The 19,010-nt window shown below is 41.7% G+C and overlaps 2 protein-coding genes across 3 annotated transcripts; both read left to right on the top strand.

The window, feature by feature from the left end:
- Window positions 1–10,142: 10,142 nt before the first annotated feature.
- LOC125517023 (protein DMP10-like) lies at window positions 10,143–10,905 on the top strand. Its single transcript, XM_048682253.2, has one exon. It carries the CDS (start codon window positions 10,176–10,178, stop codon window positions 10,869–10,871), a length of 696 nt encoding a protein of 231 aa, XP_048538210.1. The 5' UTR covers window positions 10,143–10,175; the 3' UTR covers window positions 10,872–10,905.
- A 4,654-nt stretch (window positions 10,906–15,559) lies between these two features.
- Window positions 15,560–16,537, top strand: LOC125513006 (protein DMP10-like). 2 transcript variants are annotated; one of them, XM_087527341.1, is made up of 2 exons: window positions 15,560–16,264; window positions 16,356–16,537. In XM_087527341.1, the coding sequence occupies exons 1-2, from the start codon at window positions 15,596–15,598 to the stop codon at window positions 16,413–16,415; spliced, it is 729 nt and encodes a 242-aa protein (XP_087383467.1). In that variant the 5' UTR covers window positions 15,560–15,595; the 3' UTR covers window positions 16,416–16,537. The 2 variants fall into 2 exon arrangements, with proteins under 2 accessions (XP_087383467.1, XP_048534011.1); XM_048678054.2 differs by having other exon boundaries at window positions 15,560–16,537.
- The last annotated feature ends 2,473 nt before the right edge of the window (window positions 16,538–19,010 follow it).

Raw genomic sequence — 19,010 nt, 5'->3', positions numbered from 1 at the left:
CATAAAATGCCCACGAATTTCAATAATTTCCATAATTCAAAAAATGTAAGCAAAGTTGAAAAAGGATCCATTTAAAAAATAATGTTCTTAGTTTAAAAAGTCAATTTAGAAATGTACTTGAATTTGAAATAATATTACAAAATTTGAAAAATATCAGCAAATTTTATAAACTTGAATGAATTTCAAAAATTATTCGTGAATACCAGAAATGGTTACAATTTTCAATAAAATGTTCGTGGTTTGAAAATTTATTTGTGAATTTAGAAAATGTCCGTGGAGTCAGAAAATGTTCCCAAATTTAGAAAATGAAAGAAAAGTAAGATTGAAAAAAAATAAAATGAAAAGGCAAAATTTGACATGAGAAAGAATAAATAAAAAGCATGATTAGAACATGAAGAAAACCACTAGAAAGAGACACAGAAATCAGCTCAGGAAAGGTTCTAGAACTTTTCTAGAATGGGCTGGCTAATATGCGTGGAATAGAATGGTCATGCGAGTACCGCACAGGATATCTAGCAAACGTGTATGCCGGGCGTGTGCGTCAAAAGGAGCAAGCTTCGTTGAAGCCCGGGGGCTTGGGCTGACACACTATGCCCCCAAATATTTTCTTTTATTTCATTACTTCGAAGTATACAATCAACACTGTAGCAGCTGGTACCGTAGCACCCAGTTCACTGTAGCGCCCGGTATTGCTTGGTTTTTATTTCAATTTTCTTTGAAAATATGAATATATACGATGAACAATCTTCATATACACATTAAATATTTTGTAATGTACGTTGGACATGTTTTGTAATGTCCGTTGAATAATTCGCGAATACATATTGAACAGTTTGTGTAATATATGCTGAACAAATATCAAATACCTACTGAACATTTGTAGTATTTTATTAAACTTACTCTTAATATACATTGACCATTTTATAATGCATGCTTAAATATTTTATAATATACTGTGAACATTTTCTTAAATATACGAAGAACATTTTTGTAATACACATAGAACTTTTGTATAATACCAAAAATATATAAAAATAAAACAAATAATAAAATAAATAAACTAAAAATAAACAGAAAAATAAAACAGAAAACAGAAAACAGAAAAATAAAACAGAAAAAGAAAAGAAACAGAAAAAAATGAGGAAACAGTGAACCTCGATCAAGGGCCGGGCCAAACTGGGCGTCGGGGCAGCAGGCGTACAATAGCTCCGGTTTATAATCGGGTTTTGCCCCCAAAAGCCAGAGACCATCGCTATTTTAAGAAATTTAATATATTTTCTTATATATTCTTGCTATTTCAAAATGCTTAATATTTTCTTTAAATATTTGTGTGTGTTTCATGAATTCAAAACATGTTTAAGAATTAAACAAATGTTCGTGAAGTTAAAAACTGGTCAAGGCTTCAAAAAATATATTTTTAAACATAGTACAGATGCAGACGTTCATACACATGCACATGCATATGTACTACTCCCTCCGTTCCTAAATATTTGTCTTTCTAGACATTTCAAATGGTTACAACATACGGATATATGTAGACATATTTTAGAGTGTAGATTCATTCATTTTGCTTTGTATGTAGTCACTTGTTGAAATCTCTAGAAAGACAAATATTTGGGAACGGAGGGAGTATGTGCAATTATTTTTGGGGAAATGGTAATGAATTTTAAAAAATGCTTGGGAATTCTAAAACTATTACTATTTTATTAAAAAAAGTTTACAAATTTGGAAGTTCTTTGAAAAATCAATAAATGTTCACTAATTTGGAAAACATTTAGGAAATTGAAAATAAGCTTGAAAATTTAGAAAATTGTGAAAAACTTCAAAAAATATTTGGAAATTCGAAAAAGAATGTTCATGAATTTTAAAAATATTAGTGGATTTCAAAAATGCTTGCTACTTTGTTTTTTGTTGTTTGCCAATTCAAAAAATATCAGCGGATTTAAAAATATACACAAATTCGAATAATGTTAGCGGGTACAAACAGTATCCAAAGAATTGACAATATATTTGCGGATTCTGTATTTGAAAAGATGTTCAACAATTTAAAATAAGGAAAAAGAATAAATATTAAAGAAAAAGGAAAAAGAAAACAAAAACCAACAGAAAGAAACACTTGAAAAAGCAGGGGGGCAACCCGGGAAAAATCGTAAGATGGTCAGCCCTTTGTAAGAGCTAGTGTTCTGTCGATGTTGTGCGTTTGCTACTATCCGCAGCGTTACATTGCAAATAGAATTTTTGAAGCAGGCATGTGCTCGAACACATGGTAGGGTAAGTTTGATTGTGCATGATAAATCAAATCCCCAAAGCATTAGATGGATACCTCTAGCGAAGGTTACTTCTACATTCCTCTAATCACGACAAGTCGCACAACGCATCTGTGTCACCTGTCATCACCAGGAAGTATTGATGGTTTTTTTCCACATGTGTTAGGGATGGGAGGGTCTATATGCGGTTTTCCTTTTGGCCAGATCCATTTTTCCAAAAAGATATATCTCATGAATCAGTCCAAATCACAAATCATTTTCACCTCTTTGCCCCTCGCGTCAGGATCTTCCAATCTAGATTGCATACTGGTAGGTTTTGACAAACATTTTTTATACAAATTGTACTCATTGTAGTAAACTTGTACTCATCCGTGTGGTATACTTGTAATCCATATGGTAGTGTAGGTTGTGCTCCCAATGCATGGTGTTTCGCGTGTATAGCACACCTCCAACACCACATTTCCACGCGCTACGCATCACATCTACTTTGCACCGGGGAGCGAAACTATGTTGCACCATAGACCACAACTGTAATGCGTTGCGGTGTACATGTTCTTGAAGGATATATATGATGATTCGTGCGACACAGGTGTAAATACACAACATGCAAAGAAAAAAACAGACAAAAACTAAAGAAAACAGCCAGGAAGAAAAATCACCTATGCGCTCTTCTCTTTGCTCAACTGGCCCCTCGGGCTCCACTTCACTTACGTGCGTGTGTCACACATCGGCCCACTAGGTCTCCGTAAGTGACCTCTGGGGAAGGTTACTCACATGCTTAAAAAAACCACTAATTAAGGGTACTCTTTGCAAAGGTTATTCTAGAACTCCTCTGATGGTGACAAGTGGCGTAATGCATGCGCATCACTTGTCGCCATCAGAGAGTTTTGTTGGGTTTTTCACCCGCACGTAAGGGATATGTTGTTGGATGTGTGTGCTTTTTTCGCAGATTTGTTTTTTGAGAATGAAATATCTCACGCACTGTTCGTCTAAACTATAAATCGGTTTGCCCATTGCATTATTTGCATCAAGGTCTTCAACACTAGATCTTCATGTTGACAGCTTCCAATGAACTTTTTTCCGGGTGGAATTTTTGCTCCCAATGTGAACTAGCATGTACTCCCAAAATGTACCGGCATATGCTTCCAAGTGAATTAACATGTCTTCCCGCATGGATGAAGCACAAATATACTAACCTATGGTCCCAAATTGTACTAGCCCGTGCTCCAAATTGCACTAAACTGTGGTTTTAGAACTGCACTAACATGTGTGCTCCTGGGTGCACTAATCTGGCTCCAGAACATTATTAACATGTGCTGAAGCACTCATGTGTTGCTCTTCCCACATGGGAATGAAAAGAACCGGAACAATAAAAAAACATAACTAATCTGAAAACCAAGAAAAAACACAGAGAAAACCCCTAAAAAATTGTCTTGGTTGGGGAAGCATTCGGCGAGCGACGCACGATGACGTTGGAGCTCATCCAAAGGATACACGGACTAGTTGCTCCCCTGTTTCAATGTAATCTCTCATCACCAATGGACCCTCTCCAGAAGTTCATTTAAATTTGCTTGCAATTCACGCAACTGTTTTCTAGGCCTTTTAGCACCTCAGAGTCCTAGCCATTGAAGATCTATGGGCGTATTTTGTTCTCTGGTCCAAACTCTTGTCCTTCTAGTCCCCAAGCTCGTTCCCAGTCCCCGAGCTTAGCTACATCTCACCTATTGCAAGATGGTAGCCTCAAGGGAACACTTTAGTGGGCCAACCCAGTATGGTACACCACCTTTTCTATTTTAGTTACCTTCATTCCTTATACTTTTTTAGGTAACCTTCATTCCTTATTCGTTTGGTTCATTATTTTTTTCGTTTTCGTTTTCTTTTTTCATATTTTTCTTTTTTTTATATGTTAGAAATAAAGTACATATATTCCAAAAATTAAGGTACTTAAATTTATAAAAGTGCTCACCACACATTTAAAAATTGTTCATGGAGTGTAAAATATATGTATGCAACTTTTTAAAACTACTCCATTTATAGCATTAAACAAATGTTTTCGTACATTCATAAAATGTTCACATGTTTGAAAAATATATTCATGAATTTCTTTAAAAATTTATTCAATGTAAGAAATGTCTGTGTAAATTAAATTAATGTTTCTTACCATTCAAAAAAGGAAGTTCACCATGTATTTGAAAATTTTAAACATGCATTAAAAATGTTTAAACATGTATTTGGAAATTTTCCTTATTTATTTGAAAAGTTCAACATGTATAAAAAATGTTCCGTGTGTATACAGAAAATGTATAACATGTATTAAAAAAGTCGACATGTATTTGAAAAATAAAATGAAAAGTAAACAACCAAAAGGAAACCGATAAAAAACACATAGAAACAAAGAAGAAAAAACTCGCACAAAACCTTCTAAAACCTGTCCAAACCGGTCCATAGAAGATTCGCAAAACCGCTCCAGAAAGCTACAGTACTAGGCCAGCCGGATAGGCTCGAGCCAGAGGCGAGACGAGCTACCATCTCTTTGTTGTAAATTATAGCTCCCCCGGACTACATAGGCTGAATTCACACAAGTGGGCCTGCAGTCAAATTTGAAAAAAGCACTCATTGGTGACAGACCCAAATTTGCATTATTAGGGCATCTCCAATGCGGACCTTAAAACAAAAATTGTATCCATTCACGGCAATGATACGGGAGCCAGCTATCCAATCGTATCTGCATACATTTCAAAAGGGAATTTGAACAAACCAAACGATTTTTATGTAAACTGGATGAAATTTTCACTTAAACTGAAACACATATTCATCATTAAACAAAAGTGTTTGGAAGTTAACCTAGTCTAAATCATCACCAGTGGCTGTCCTACAAGTCCTCCTTGTTCCACATGTCTGGCATCTTCTATCCGTTAGCCCTAGGAAGTGAAGCCGCTGGTCGCCGACGAGGAAGAGTAAGACATAGGACATGAACTGGCCCAAATGGGACATGAGGCCCTGCCGTCTCCCATGTCCTACTCTTCCTCGTCGGATTCCGCGGCCCGGATGTCACCGGTGGAGGTGAGGTCCACGATGGACATGGATGGGCTAGCCTTGTGGTCATATCGGTGCAGAAGAGGGCCCACCGCTACCGACGTTCCGGTCTGCGATCACCTGCACAGTCTGCGCATTCGACTCTCCCATGCGCGCTGCCTCATAGAGCGCTCACTTTTCATCGACGAAGTTCGGGTCCTCCACGGCCATCGCCACCATTGCATCCTCGTTCGTGAACTCGGTGTAGATTAGGCCCTCAACGATCCGATGACGTGCAAGGACGACGAGGTTGTAGTGCTGCTCCTCCTGGACTAGCCGGAATGTCGACACCAGCAGCGGGAGGGCCTACTCCGCCATTATGGCGTCGAAGTGCGCTTGTGCCTGCTCCGTGGTGAAGCCAACATGGAATCGATGTGGGCAGGGGCGCCATCTCATCGTTGGAGGTGTCCTCCATTATTGGGTCATTGTTGGAGACCTCCGGTGAGCTCACTAGCATGCCGAATTTTATCCACCATGCATGGTGGCCCTGCCAGCCGGCTGCAAGGGCGGTTAGCTCATGCGTTTGCTCCATCTTGAGGCTATCCCACATCGCTTTGGAGCTCACGATCATGGCAGAGCTATTATAGCGAGGAGGATCGGGAGCGGAGGTGGAGCAGTGTGGATCGTGCCGGGCATGGGAAGGTATAAATATGGAGCACCGGCCAGGGCAAGCGGCTAGTGTTTGAATGCGGGTGCCAGGTGGGTTTGTCGGCCACCATGTCTGTTTAGTGTCGGCAGGAGGATGGACGGGCAGCCGGTGTGAATGCGGTAGATAGCCGTCTCCTGTCACGTTCAGACACGTCTTTCTGGCAATGAAAATGCGCAAAGACCAGGAAGCGACTTGTGTGGCCTCTTGGCCGGCGTGCCGCTTCAATGTCGGATCCAGTGAACGGCTGCATTCGTTCTAGGCCAGCATAAATGCGCCGCGGAGAACGGAGGTGCATTACGCTGGACAGAGCGCATGCATGAGAGAAGATTTTGGGTGAGGCTAGGGTGTCTAACACATACATGACAGCGGGTTCGGACGTCGCAAAGTATACCTGGTTTGTGAGATTTCAGGCACTCGGACTGATCTGTGGACCGAGGAGGTACCATGTTGAATGGTAAACTATGTGAGAATCATTTGGTCCGAACGGCTACGGACGGTTTGAGATCTGGAGATGGCCTTTACATCCAAGGAAAAAGACTTCCATAGCCAATGAAAGTGCTAGCTGGCAGCTGCAAAGTACAGTACAAACTACACATGATGGTTGGCTTAAACTATACATGCATCCAGTGGCGGAGGTAGAGGGTGGCCAGGATGGGCCATGGCCCACCCTAAGAATTGGAAATAGCTTTTATACCATAGGAGAAAGGCTAAAAAGATAAAATAAAAATAAATGTATATGTACACTAGCACTATCGGCCCACCCTGGCCTAGTGGGCTAGGTCCGCCACTGCATGCATCACGTAATGCACCGAGAGATTCCTCTGCACCCCGGATGTCCTGCTGCCGTTCTAGCAGCCGTGACGAGATCGCGGGGTATTATGAGCTCAAATGCTCCTTTTTTTTATCTATACTCTACATGCTATACATAAGTATAGATTTTTCCTCGTTCAAGATCCAGTGCTCGCAGAGTTGTCCATGTACCATGTACGAATGCACGTACGCACTTATATATACACGCCGGCGGCTAAAATATGCTAGTACGAGCTAGCCGCAGTTTTATTTCCATTGGATTCGTGGGTCCATGCATGCATGCACAAGGGGTAGACATCTCTTTCGGCCTTGAATGTGTCTTTCACTTCTCCGGCGACGTTTAGAAGACATATATCTACTGCGGCGAGGTCGCACCTAGCTTGGTTCGTCGATCAGCTGCTCGTGCTGCAAGGTCTACTTCTTCACCGTGTCAACGCACATGTACTCCTCCCGTAAAAAAACGCACATGTTTCTCATGCCATGTTGCGAATGACATGCATGTGTGCTCAGCACGAGTGGCTTCAACAAAAATCAACGTGGCAGAACTTTTTTATTTTTTTTTAAAAAGGAGAGTTCGCCCCAGTCTCTGCATCAGAACGATGCATACGGCCAAACGTGGCAGAATACATGGTGTTATCTAGATGTTTTTTTGTTGATCTCAATGAATACATACAAGGAACAAACATATTATTTCAACTTTTCAAGTGTTGTTATTGGAGAAAATGCATGAGCATGCTATGTAGCTTTGTTGTATTTGTTTGTCTTGCGGCGAAATAACAGTGAACAAAGTGTAGTTATTTCCTTCCACCTCTTCTCTATTCTTCGTGCAAATGAATTTTACTTTGTGATAGGAAAACTATATTATTCATTGGATAAAGAAGTTATCAAGTATCTGCCCATGCATGCCTCGCATGGAGCCTGCGCAAGAAGGGCAAGACGTCTATCATCCTGGTCCCTGTACTACTCACACTGAATAGACGGCTCCTGGACAGGAAGAGTATATATTCCCATAAAGGCTGGCCGACACTATTTTCCATACAACAATAAAATGGGATTGTAGTACGAAAAAATGGAAGAGTTGTATTTACGTATACGACGCAGCTAGCAATACAGCATGCAGTCCGCACAGACTTCTGTGACTCCGAGAAGGATAAAAAAAACGGTCGATGTCCGGCCGTCGTCACTCTAGCAGCAGCCGTGAGAACGAAGCTGCTACCTACTATGCTTGTTGCGGATTGCTTTTCTCCAAGTTGGTAATTATACGTTCAAGTCCATATCATGCAGAGCTGTTCACGTACATACGTACGTACATGCCGGCTGCGACCATATTTCGAGCCTCATGCAGCTGATTTCTTTGCCATTAATTTAATTCGTCCCTGGTCCATGCATATGCATATGGACCTTGAACGTTTCTTTCCTTCTCCGGCGACCTTGAAGAGATAGAAGATATCGATGCCTCGTCAATCAGCCGCTCGTATTGTGTGAGATCGTTTTCTTTACCGTGCCAAACTGCCAATGCATACGTCTCTCACTTGTCATGCTCATGTATGTCTAATTGGCACGAGTGGTGTGCCAAGTTGCTTTACGTACGAGGTTTTTGTTCTTATAAATATATAATTCACATGTCTTGGTTCAACCAGTCAATATTCATCTGTTTTTTATGGATGATGCACTCAGAAGGCTGATGATGAAGAGGTTTTTTCTCTCTCTAAAATACACAGTTTCAGATTATATCAATCAGGGTGGATAACATACGAAATTGAGGAAGAGTTAGTCCAACGCACCATCAAGAAACCACTCACAATTGGCGCACACACACACACACACCATGGGACCAAAACCTAATAGCAGTACAAAACTGACCTAACAACCACAGTTGCCAAAAGTCCCCTAGAGATATCCATACACTCAACAGGAAAAACAAAAAGGCCAACCATGATAGCTCAACCAATGCTTTTGTTGAAAAGGACGATGCCTACGAGGCTCTTAGGCGTCAGGCGACGGCCAAACACCTCTCCTATGGCATCATCAGAATTCTAGAAGGACGGGAAATAAACTTTTAGGTCCAACAAAAAATCATGCCATATTGCACAAATGGGTAATATTGCAATGGATAGTTGCTGGTAGTTTACTCATTTACATGCTAATAAATTTATGTCTATACACATATATAATACCTCAAATACTTACCTAATAGTCAAAATTGATTGTTTGAAGACAAAATCGAGAGGTAGCATTCCTCCATGAATTGGTGTCATTTGGTCAGTGTGTTTTATGGCTCGGACTATATTATTGATTAGCAACATATACTATGTGTATGAAATAATAATAAAACCATCATAATAATATGAAAGTCAGTATAATGGAACAAACACATGCAGTAGCATGCACACCGATTATTTCCTTCACGCATAAATTAACAGGGAGGAAAGATATACAAATAAATGTGTATGAGAAATAAATAGGAAAATCCAACAGGGGTGCTCCGCAGGTGGCACGTGGGCTCCTATAGCCTTGTGGAAGGGTTGCCTTCCCCAAGGAGGAGTGGTTTTTCTGGCATGCACGCCAGATGCATCCACCTCCAATATTCAAGATTCATGCCAAGTTTTCTAATTTGGTTGAAGTTTATCTTGTTTCAAAGTACTACTGAATGTTTCGTTGTGTTATCTCCTTGTTTTGAAGTTCGTCATAATGTTACATTGTGTACCAACAAAACGAGAGTGCACCCGTCGGGTTTTATCTAGCTTTATGAGATTGTGTGTGTGTGTGTGTGTGTGTGTGTGTGTGTGTGTGTGTGTGTGTGTGTGTGTGTGTTTCAAAGCCCATGTTAATGCTTCGTCGTATATGAACAGAATCCGAAATCATGAATCTCCAACACATTCAATGCTTAGTCAATGCACACTTTATAGTGTATCGTGGCCTTCCAATTGGCTCCCATATTCATTTTGGTGCAAGCACGCAGTAACCATTGTCACTTTCGGACATGGCCACGAAAATAAACTAGCCTGGCGAGACATCTAGGAAATTCACGTGAGTAAAAAATTATACACTTATGCACAAGCCGATGCTTAGCTAGTTCTCTTTCCTCGCCTTCCCGGAAGAAGACTTCCATAGCGTATTAGTACCAATGGACTTAACGTGCTGGCTTAACTAGTCATGGTTATAATTAATTACAAGTTACACCAGCTTTTAATTAAATATAGCTAGCTAGAGAGTTGAAGCCCTGGTAGATGCATGCATGTATATCTTGATAGGGCTTTGGACTTTGGAATCATTCGCATAGGATTAGTTTGCCTATATAACGGCAACTTGAACATTCCTAGCTAGCTAGGACACGCGCCCACCCAAATCGAGCACAGTACGTAGTAGGTACAATGGCATCTTCTTCTTCTCCGTCGTCCATGGTGACCCAGATATCTCCACTGACCAACGACGTCGACGACGGTAAGATAACAGCCGCTGGCGCGGCACTGCCAACGCCAACCACAGACAGGGTCATGTTTGGCATCGCAAACCTTGCGCAACTCCTGCCAACGGGCACGGTGCTGACGTACCAGGCATTGTCCCCGTCCTTCACCAACCACGGCAAATGCGAGACCTCCGGCTCCAACCAGTGGCTCACCGCGGCGCTGGTCGCTGTCCTCGCCGCAGTGTGCATCTTCTTTTCCTTCACGGACAGCGTCATTGGCCACCATGATGGAAAGCTGTACTACGGTGTGGCCACGACGCACGGCTTCAATGTGTTCAACTTCTCCGACGAGGATGAGAGGCGGGAGTGGTCCGGTCTGGACGAGTTTCGGAGGCTCCGCCTCCAGACGCTGGACTTCGTGCACGGCTTCTTCACGGCGGTGGTTTTCCTCACGGTGGCGTTCAGCGATGTGGGACTGCAGAACTGCTTCTTCCCGGACTCCGGTAGGAACAACCAAGAGCTTCTCAAGAACCTACCTCTAGGAATGGCGTTCCTTTCCAGCATTGTGTTCATCATCTTCCCCACCAAACGGAAGGGCATCGGATTTAGTGACACGACTCCTCGCCAAAAGTTCGTCCATCCCAGCTTGAATAAAGTTTGATTCCCATAAGTGTAAGAACAAAACACCAACAAACATATACGTAGTTGCCATCCATGTTGATTAAGTGTTTAATAAATTTTGTGCTGGCTTGTAATATGATGGGGTGGATGTTGCTATCCTTCGTTTTTGTCCTTGCATTGTAGGGTTTACTAGTTATAGTGCTATCAGGTTTGCTGTGTGCTGATTGCTGAGTTAGATGATGGGTTTCTTAATACTGCATGAATTCACTCTTTTCTTCCCGTATCCTGTTTGCTATAAACAGATAATGTAGTTCCGTTATGTGAAAGTGATGAAAATGGGAGTAACCCAGTTCAAAAGAAAAGTTTGATTGAAAGTAATGGAACTAATGTGCAACAGAAGGTGCTTAACTGTGTATCACCGGAGAAAAACATAAAGTTTTTCAAGTATATACTCCCTCTGTTCCATAATGTAGTGCGTACAGATTTTTTGAAAATCAAACTTTGCAAGCTTTTTCCAATCAAGCTTTTTCCAATTAAGTTTTTGAAAATCAAACTTTGCAAGCTTTTTCCAATTAAGTACCAAATATATAAAATATGAAATTACTTCTTACAATGAATCTAATGATATATGCTTGACATTCTAGATGTAAATGTTTTTCTCCAAAAACATAGTCAAAGTTTGCGAGGTTTGACTTTTTCAAAAATATATATGCACTACATTATGGAACGGAGTGCGTATATAGTATGTCATAGTTGTCACATAAACAAAGTGTTTTCTACCATTTTTTCGAAAAGGGGGTTCGCCCCAGCCTCTGCATCAGAACAATGCATACGGCCAAGATTATTAATAAGTGAAAGGTCCAACACAAGTCTCCATGTCTCGAACAAAAACCAAAAAAAGGCTCACGAAGAGCAAAAACAAAGGTAGAAAAGCCACAACCGACTGGCAAAAAAAGATAGAAACACTAAATGCCTATCCTATTACATGACCGTCATCCAAACCGGTTAAAAATATCCCATGCTACCATCTCCCATTGGGTAGATCTAGTAACCAAACGCTCCCTGGCCTTCGTCGGAGTGAGTAGCGACCACACACAGATCAACGCAGTGGCTCGGAAGATAACCTGCAAAAAATGAATTTTTGTTGTTCTGTTAAAGACCAAATCATTTCTGCAATTTCAGATTGCCCATAATAACGCACAAACTCCTACACGAATGTGTTTCGCCGTGTCAAAATCTATCCTATCAAGCCACGTCCCAAATAACATGGTGATGAAATTCGGAGGAGTAATGTTAAATGTTATGTGAACCGTTCGCCACATAATTTTTGCCAGAGGGCAATCGAGAAAGAGGTGTTTGATTGATTCATGTTGGTCACAAAAGCTACATCTCATAGACCCTGTCCAATTGCGTTTTGCCAAATTGTCCTTTGTTAAGATAATTTGTTTATGTACGAACCACATAAACACTTTGATTTTCAAAGGAACTTTGACTTTTCAAACATGTTTCGATCGGGGAATCGTGCTAGAGTTGATAACGTCCAAGTACATGGATTTAACCGAAAGCTCTCCATTCTTAGTTAGTTTCCAGCAGAGCTTATCGGGCTGTTGAGACAACTGGACATCCATCAATCTTCTCATGAGATTGAGCCAGGCTTCCCAACGGCTCCCTACTAGCGTCCTCCTAAATTGAATGTTGAGCGGAGTAGAGTGCAACACTGTTGCAATGTAAGCGTCTCTACGCTGAGCAATGTTATACAAAGACGGATATTGGAGTGCTAGGGGTGTCTCCCCTAGCCATGTATCCTCCCAGAATCTCGTAGCGGTATCATTTTCAACTATGAATCTTGTTCTATTGAAAAAGAGCGATCTAACTCTCATCAACCCTTTCCAAAAAGGCGAGTCAGTCGGCCTCACTGTCACCTGGGACAAGGTTCTAGAGTGGAGATACTTGTTACGTAAGATCTGAGCCCAAGTGGCCTCTGTCTCGACAGAAAGCTTAAACAGCCACTTGCTAAGAAGACATCTGTTCTTCACCTCCAGGTTTTCAATGCCTAGAACCCCTTGGTCTTTCGGCCTACAGATTATATCCCATTTAGCAAGTCTGTACTTTCGATTTAGCTCATCACTCTGCCAGAAGAAACGAGATCGATAGAAGTCTAGTATCTCCCGGACTCCCACAGGAATCTCAAAAAAGAAAAGAAGAAGCATGGGCATACTCGTGAGGACCGAATTAATAAGAATTAGTCGGCCTCTGTATGACATTAGCTTGCCTTTCCAGCAGCACAGTTTCTTCTCAAATCGATCCTCAATACACTTCCATTCTCTGTTGGTCAGCTTACGATGGTGAATTGATATACCTAAATACGTAAAAGGTAAAACCCCCAACTCACACCCGAACAGTTGTTTGTACGCATCTTGGTCATCATTAGCTCTTCCAAAACAGAACAATTCGCTCTTGTGGAAGTTAATCTTTAAACCGGTCAATTGTTCGAATAAGCATAACACCAACTTCATGTTTCGCGCTTTTGCCAAGTCATGCTCCATGAAGATGATAGTATTATCAGCGTACTGCAGGATGGATACACCTCCGTCAACTAAGTGCGGGACCAGGCCTCCTACCTGGCCCACCTCCTTAGCCCTTCCTATAAGGATTGCCAACATATCAACCACTATGTTGAAAAGAATAGGCGACATCGGATCTTCTTGCCTCAGTCCTTTGTGTGTTTGGAAGTAGTGACCTATGCCATCATTCGCTTTAATCCCAACACTCCCTTTTTGCGTGAAAGAGTCTACCTGGCTTCTCCAGGCCTGATCAAAACCTTTCATACGCAAAGCCTATTGAAGGGAAGGCCATTTGACCTTATCGTACGCTTTCTCAAAGTCCACTTTGAAAACAACTCCGTCTAATTTTTTCGTGTGGATTTCATGGAGCGTTTCATGCAGGACCACAACCCCTTCTAGGATGTTTCTGTCCGGCATGAACGTAGTTTGGGACGGGTGCACCACAGAGTGCACAATCTGCGTAAGCCTGTTCGTCCCGACCCTGGTGAGAATTTTGAAACTTACATCAAGAAGACAGATAGGCTTGAACTGCTCGATACGAACAACCTCTGTTTTCTTAGGAAGTAAAGTTATCATTCCAAAATTTAATTAAAACAACTGAAGTTGTCTAGAGAATAAATCATGGAACATCGGGAGCAAATCTCCTTTGATAATATGCCAGCACTTTTTATAAAACTCCGCCGGAAAACCATCCGGCCCTGGAGCCTTATTGTTTTTCATTTGTGCAATGGCCTCAAACACCTCTTTCTCCGTAAATGGGGCGGTCAGAATATCATTCTGATCTGCCGCAAGTTGAGGGACATCCTCAACCCCGGACTCATCTAAGGATACAAAATTATCCTCCGGAGGTCCAAACGACTGCTTATAGTAATTAGTTATATAAACTTTAAGGTTCTCTTGTCCTAGAATCGCCCCCTCATCTTGCTCAAGCTGAAATATCCTCTTCTTTCGGTGATTGCCATTTGCAATAATATAAAAGAATTGAGTGTTGTCATCCCCTTGGGTGATTTTGCGAACTTTAGCTCGCAATGCCCACTTCAATTCCTCTTCTCGAAGGAGTTCTTTCAGTCTCAACTCCGCCTCCGCTTTAGTTTCCAGCTCTCTGGTATCTAAAATAGTGGATTCAGCTTTTATATCGAGGGATTGAATAAGTAGAAGGAGCCTTTCCTTCTCAGCCTTATAAATCCCATGCGTATGCTTTGCCCATCCACGAAGGGTATGAAAACATCACAGCCTCCTGCGATATCAATTATCACAGCCCTCCATTCCCTTGTTTGCTTTACGATCGACGTTGTTATTTTGAAAAGATAATCATGAGCTATAAATCTAGCTTGCCTCAAGAGGTCTCTCCCATTTTGCGAAACAACACTTCTTTCATCTACCCCACCATATTTTACAATGATTAACATACTTGTATAAAATTAATTAGTACAGTAATTTAGGATAATAACTACGTAAATTAACTAGGATAAACAGCTAAATTTAGGATAACTATGCAAAAAAAATATACTGGGCGTTTTACACGTGTGTGCATCTATGTTTACTGGGTGTTTCTAGAGAAATTATATCCTTTTGTCAACTGCTACAGTTTTATAATCTTCATGGGACAGTGCCTCCTCACTTCCAAAATAAATGGCCTCTTTTGTTCAGTTATGCTTTCAGCAATAATAACTTTGTTGGTATTTATTTTATGTGGGATGTAGCTTGGAACGGGGTAGAGCATCAGGAGGATTTTTTTTTTTTTGAAACGGAGATCAGGAGGAAATTAATAACGTGAGTAAAAAGTGGAGTACTTGCGTAAAAGCTGATGACTAGCTACGACTTGTTCTCCTTCCTCGCCTTCCTGGAAGAAGACTTGCATAGCATACATCACCAATTAAATTCACGTGCTTTCTGTAAACTATATACTCCATGTCAGACGAGTTGGTTATAAGTTAACTACAACTTACACTAATTAACCATTCACCAAAACTAGCTAGAGAGCTGGGACCAGGTACATGCAATCGTGTAGTGTAGAGCCCTTCAGCATGCATGCAGCAATACCAAGTAAAGACTAGTCAACGCGCCAACACCAACTTAAATTTGAACTTTGGAATCATTCAGCGATACGTGCCTCTATATAAACTTCAACGTGTCGATCCGTTTGGAGCATTCCAACTTTCAGAGCTAGCACACACATCAAGCACACAGTAGGCGTACAATGGCATCTTCTTCTTCGTCATCGCCCACGGTGATCCAGATACATCCACTGACCAACGAGGACGACGGTAAGATAACAGCCGCCGGCACAGCAGCGCCAACACCTGCCACGGGGCCTGCACCGGCCACGGTCATGTCGAGCGTCTCGAACCTAGCGCAGCTCCTGCCGACGGGCACGGTGCTGGCATACCAGGCACTGTCCCCGTCCTTCACCAACCACGGCAAGTGTGAGAGCTCCAACCAGTGGCTCACCGGGGCGCTGGTCGCCGTCCTCACCGTCTCGTGCCTCTTCTTTGCCTTCACCGACAGCGTTGTCGGTCGCCGCGATGGAAAGCTATACTATGGCTTCGCCACACTACGCGGCTTCAACGTGTTCAACTTCTCCAGCGAGGAAGAAAGGAACGAGTGGAACGATCTTGACCAGTTTCGGAGGCTCCGCCTCCGGCCGCTGGACTTCGTGCACGCCTTCTTCGCAGCGGTGGTTTTCCTCACGGTGGCGTTCAGCGACGTGGGGCTGCAGAACTGCTTCTTCCCGGACGCCAGCAGGAACACCGAGGAGCTGCTCAAGAACCTGCCCATGGGCATGGCGTTTCTCTCCAGTTTTGTGTTCATCATCTTCCCCACTAAAAGGAAGGGCATTGGGTTCACTGACAACGCTCCTCGTCAAAAGGTGGTCCATCCCTTAAATTAATTAAGACTGATTCTCGTAACTTGAAGTTGCCACTTGCCAGAGATTGATTGAAAAAAATTGAATCCTTCAGGAAATTCATACTCAATCGGATTTGACGACACCGCTCCTCGCAGGCGTAGAAGTTGCTTGACTGTATCATGTTGGAGAAAATCATGAAGTTTTTTTTAATTATATATGTTCAATGTGCGTGTGCCATGGTTCTTTTGTAAACAAGGAAATGTTTTCTGTCCAAAGCAAGTGTATAATTATGTAGGTGCCCTGCGTCCCAGCCTCCCAGGCTTATCAGAGCTCTCCATTCCCTTTGTTTGCTTTAAGCTCGATTTTTTTTATTTTATACAAAAAATCCTTAACTAAATCAAGTTTTTATCTAAAGTTCTCTCATATTTGGCGACCCATACCTTACACTTCTTTCTTATCTCGATTCTCAATTCATTTTACTGACTAAATACTTTATACTTGTATGAAACAAAATAGTCCTGAAGTTTAGGATAAACACTTGAATTTATTTCCCCGCAAAAAAAAGACACTTGAATTTATTGGATAAACACCAAATCAATTGGATCTGAGCCATTCCACTAAAAAAAATATTATGTGGACAAATCTAAAACTTGCGGTGTAAGAAGTAGAGTGGGGAGGCCACATATATACATCTAGAGACATTAAAATTGGACGTTAATATCTCCATCTCAACGCACTAGCAATTTCAGCAGTTGGATTTGCTGTTTTGGGCATCCCTAGCCATTAGATGTCCTTGTCAATGTGTGCATCGGCCGTGGATCATCATTCTTTGCAGAGTGGGCTAGGGACTAGGATGACGTTGCTAGGGCCACTATTCCCATAGCAAAATCAAAAGCCTTTGGTCGATTCAGGTCTGTGGATGGTTAGAAGACCCTCTAGTATGCTACTAGCAAGGCTCGTAACGGCCTAGCCAGAGCATTTACAACAAAAAATGGTTACAACATGTGAATCGAGAATGAGATCCAACAAAAAATTGATTTATAGACGTACCGGTTATAAGAATTTCACAACATCTTAACTAAGTACTCCCTCCGATCTTGAACTAAAACCACCACACTTATTTTGGATGGAAGAGAGTAAATCTTAACATCCTCCTTCAGTCTAACTTGTTTAAGTCGAGGTTTTTAAAATCCGTTAAGCTATTGCAAACACTGGTTCTGTAAACTCGTCTGTGACTTGACCACCCGTGGCATGAACCGAATTTCCAATAATCTTTATGCCACATGATCGTGAAATGTTAACCTACCTCGATGCATGTGCTTATCCCTCACATGGAAGGCCGGATTAGTGGAAGATATGTTGCACCAATATTGCCACAACAAAAAAGTGCAACCGAGCATGCTCATCCCCAAAGCTAATTGTATCCATATCACCTCTGTTGCGGCATTGCTAGAGGTACAACTCATCTTCCATTGTTTTGTTTTGTACGTATGCGATACAGCAGCATGCAATGGGCCGAGATTCCTCTGACTCTGAGAAGGATAAAAAACGGTTGTTACTCTAGCAGCCGTGAGAAGGAAGCTGCTGGCTAGATAGCTACTTGGCTCGTTGCGAATTCTCTTCTCCAAGTTGGTTGTAATATGTTAGTGTGTTGTTTCTTTCAAGTCTGTATGTACGTTGCCGCGTTGTCATCCATGTACCCACGCACGTTCCTTTCCGTTTACTTCGTTGGTCCATGCATGCATTGGACCGTGAATCTTTCATCGTGTTTCTGCTCCGGCGACCTTGAATAGAAGTACTAGATTCTCTCTCTCAAAAAGAACGAATAGTACTAGTAGAAAGTGCTCTCCTGAGCACGAGCTCACATGCACCTGATGTGAACCGTAAAATCCAAAACAGTACTAAAAGAACTTTAAAAAAATAATTTTTTTTGCCAACAAACATTGACGAGTGTTTCACTTGCATGCAAATTGTCGTGATAGAATCACATTCATAGAGGCCTAAGCAACAAAGCAAAATTAATGCTTCCAACAATAGTCTTTTTAAAGACACTGATGTCGTTTTTTTCCAGGACCTGCATGAACGTTATTTCATCCCGAAATATTGCAAGCACGTGAAACACACATCAATGTCTCATATATATATATATATATATTATATATATATATATATATGAATATTTTTTTAGATTTTCCTGTTCGTCCAAGTGCATGTGTGCTCGCTTGCAGAAACTCTGCACGCGTAAGATACTACCAATCGCTTAGCAGCTTCTCTCATGCTCTGCATATTGCCATGATGCCATCGATCCATTAAACCGTGTATGCAGCGGAGTCACTGGAAAACACTTACGAAAGCAGACGCACAGTCCAGCCATGGGGCTTGGGGCTCATGTCCACACCATGCGTCACAACTTCATTAAACATTCAACGATAATACGAAATATGGTTTTGAGATAGCACCGTCCCATCCATCTGCATCAGCCCTAGTTTTTGATGGGCTTTACTCGATAGAAAATAAATACGTAGAACACCCACAATATCTTGCAAACGATCGAGGGGCCTATGTTGGGCAAGCAGGTGTTGTTGTTTACAGTTAAGTTTTTTTTAGCAAAGTTGTTTACAGTTTAGTGGGTTGGGCCAAACTTGCTTATGTTCTCCACTGTGTATTTGGGGTAGATTAGGGCTTAAATGCTCCTAACCTGGTCTTAGGCCCACCCATGTGCATGTCAGTACATAAACTTGTGACACTTGTCTCATGAGTTCCGTTT

Source organism: Triticum urartu, chromosome 6A (genome assembly GCF_056163025.1).
Source record: "Triticum urartu cultivar PI428250 chromosome 6A, HENAU_Tu73, whole genome shotgun sequence".
In the NCBI taxonomy this organism is placed as follows: domain Eukaryota; kingdom Viridiplantae; phylum Streptophyta; class Magnoliopsida; order Poales; family Poaceae; genus Triticum; species Triticum urartu.
The sequence above is the reverse complement of the archived record's forward strand: the minus strand, read 5'-3'. Positions and strand labels throughout refer to the sequence as shown.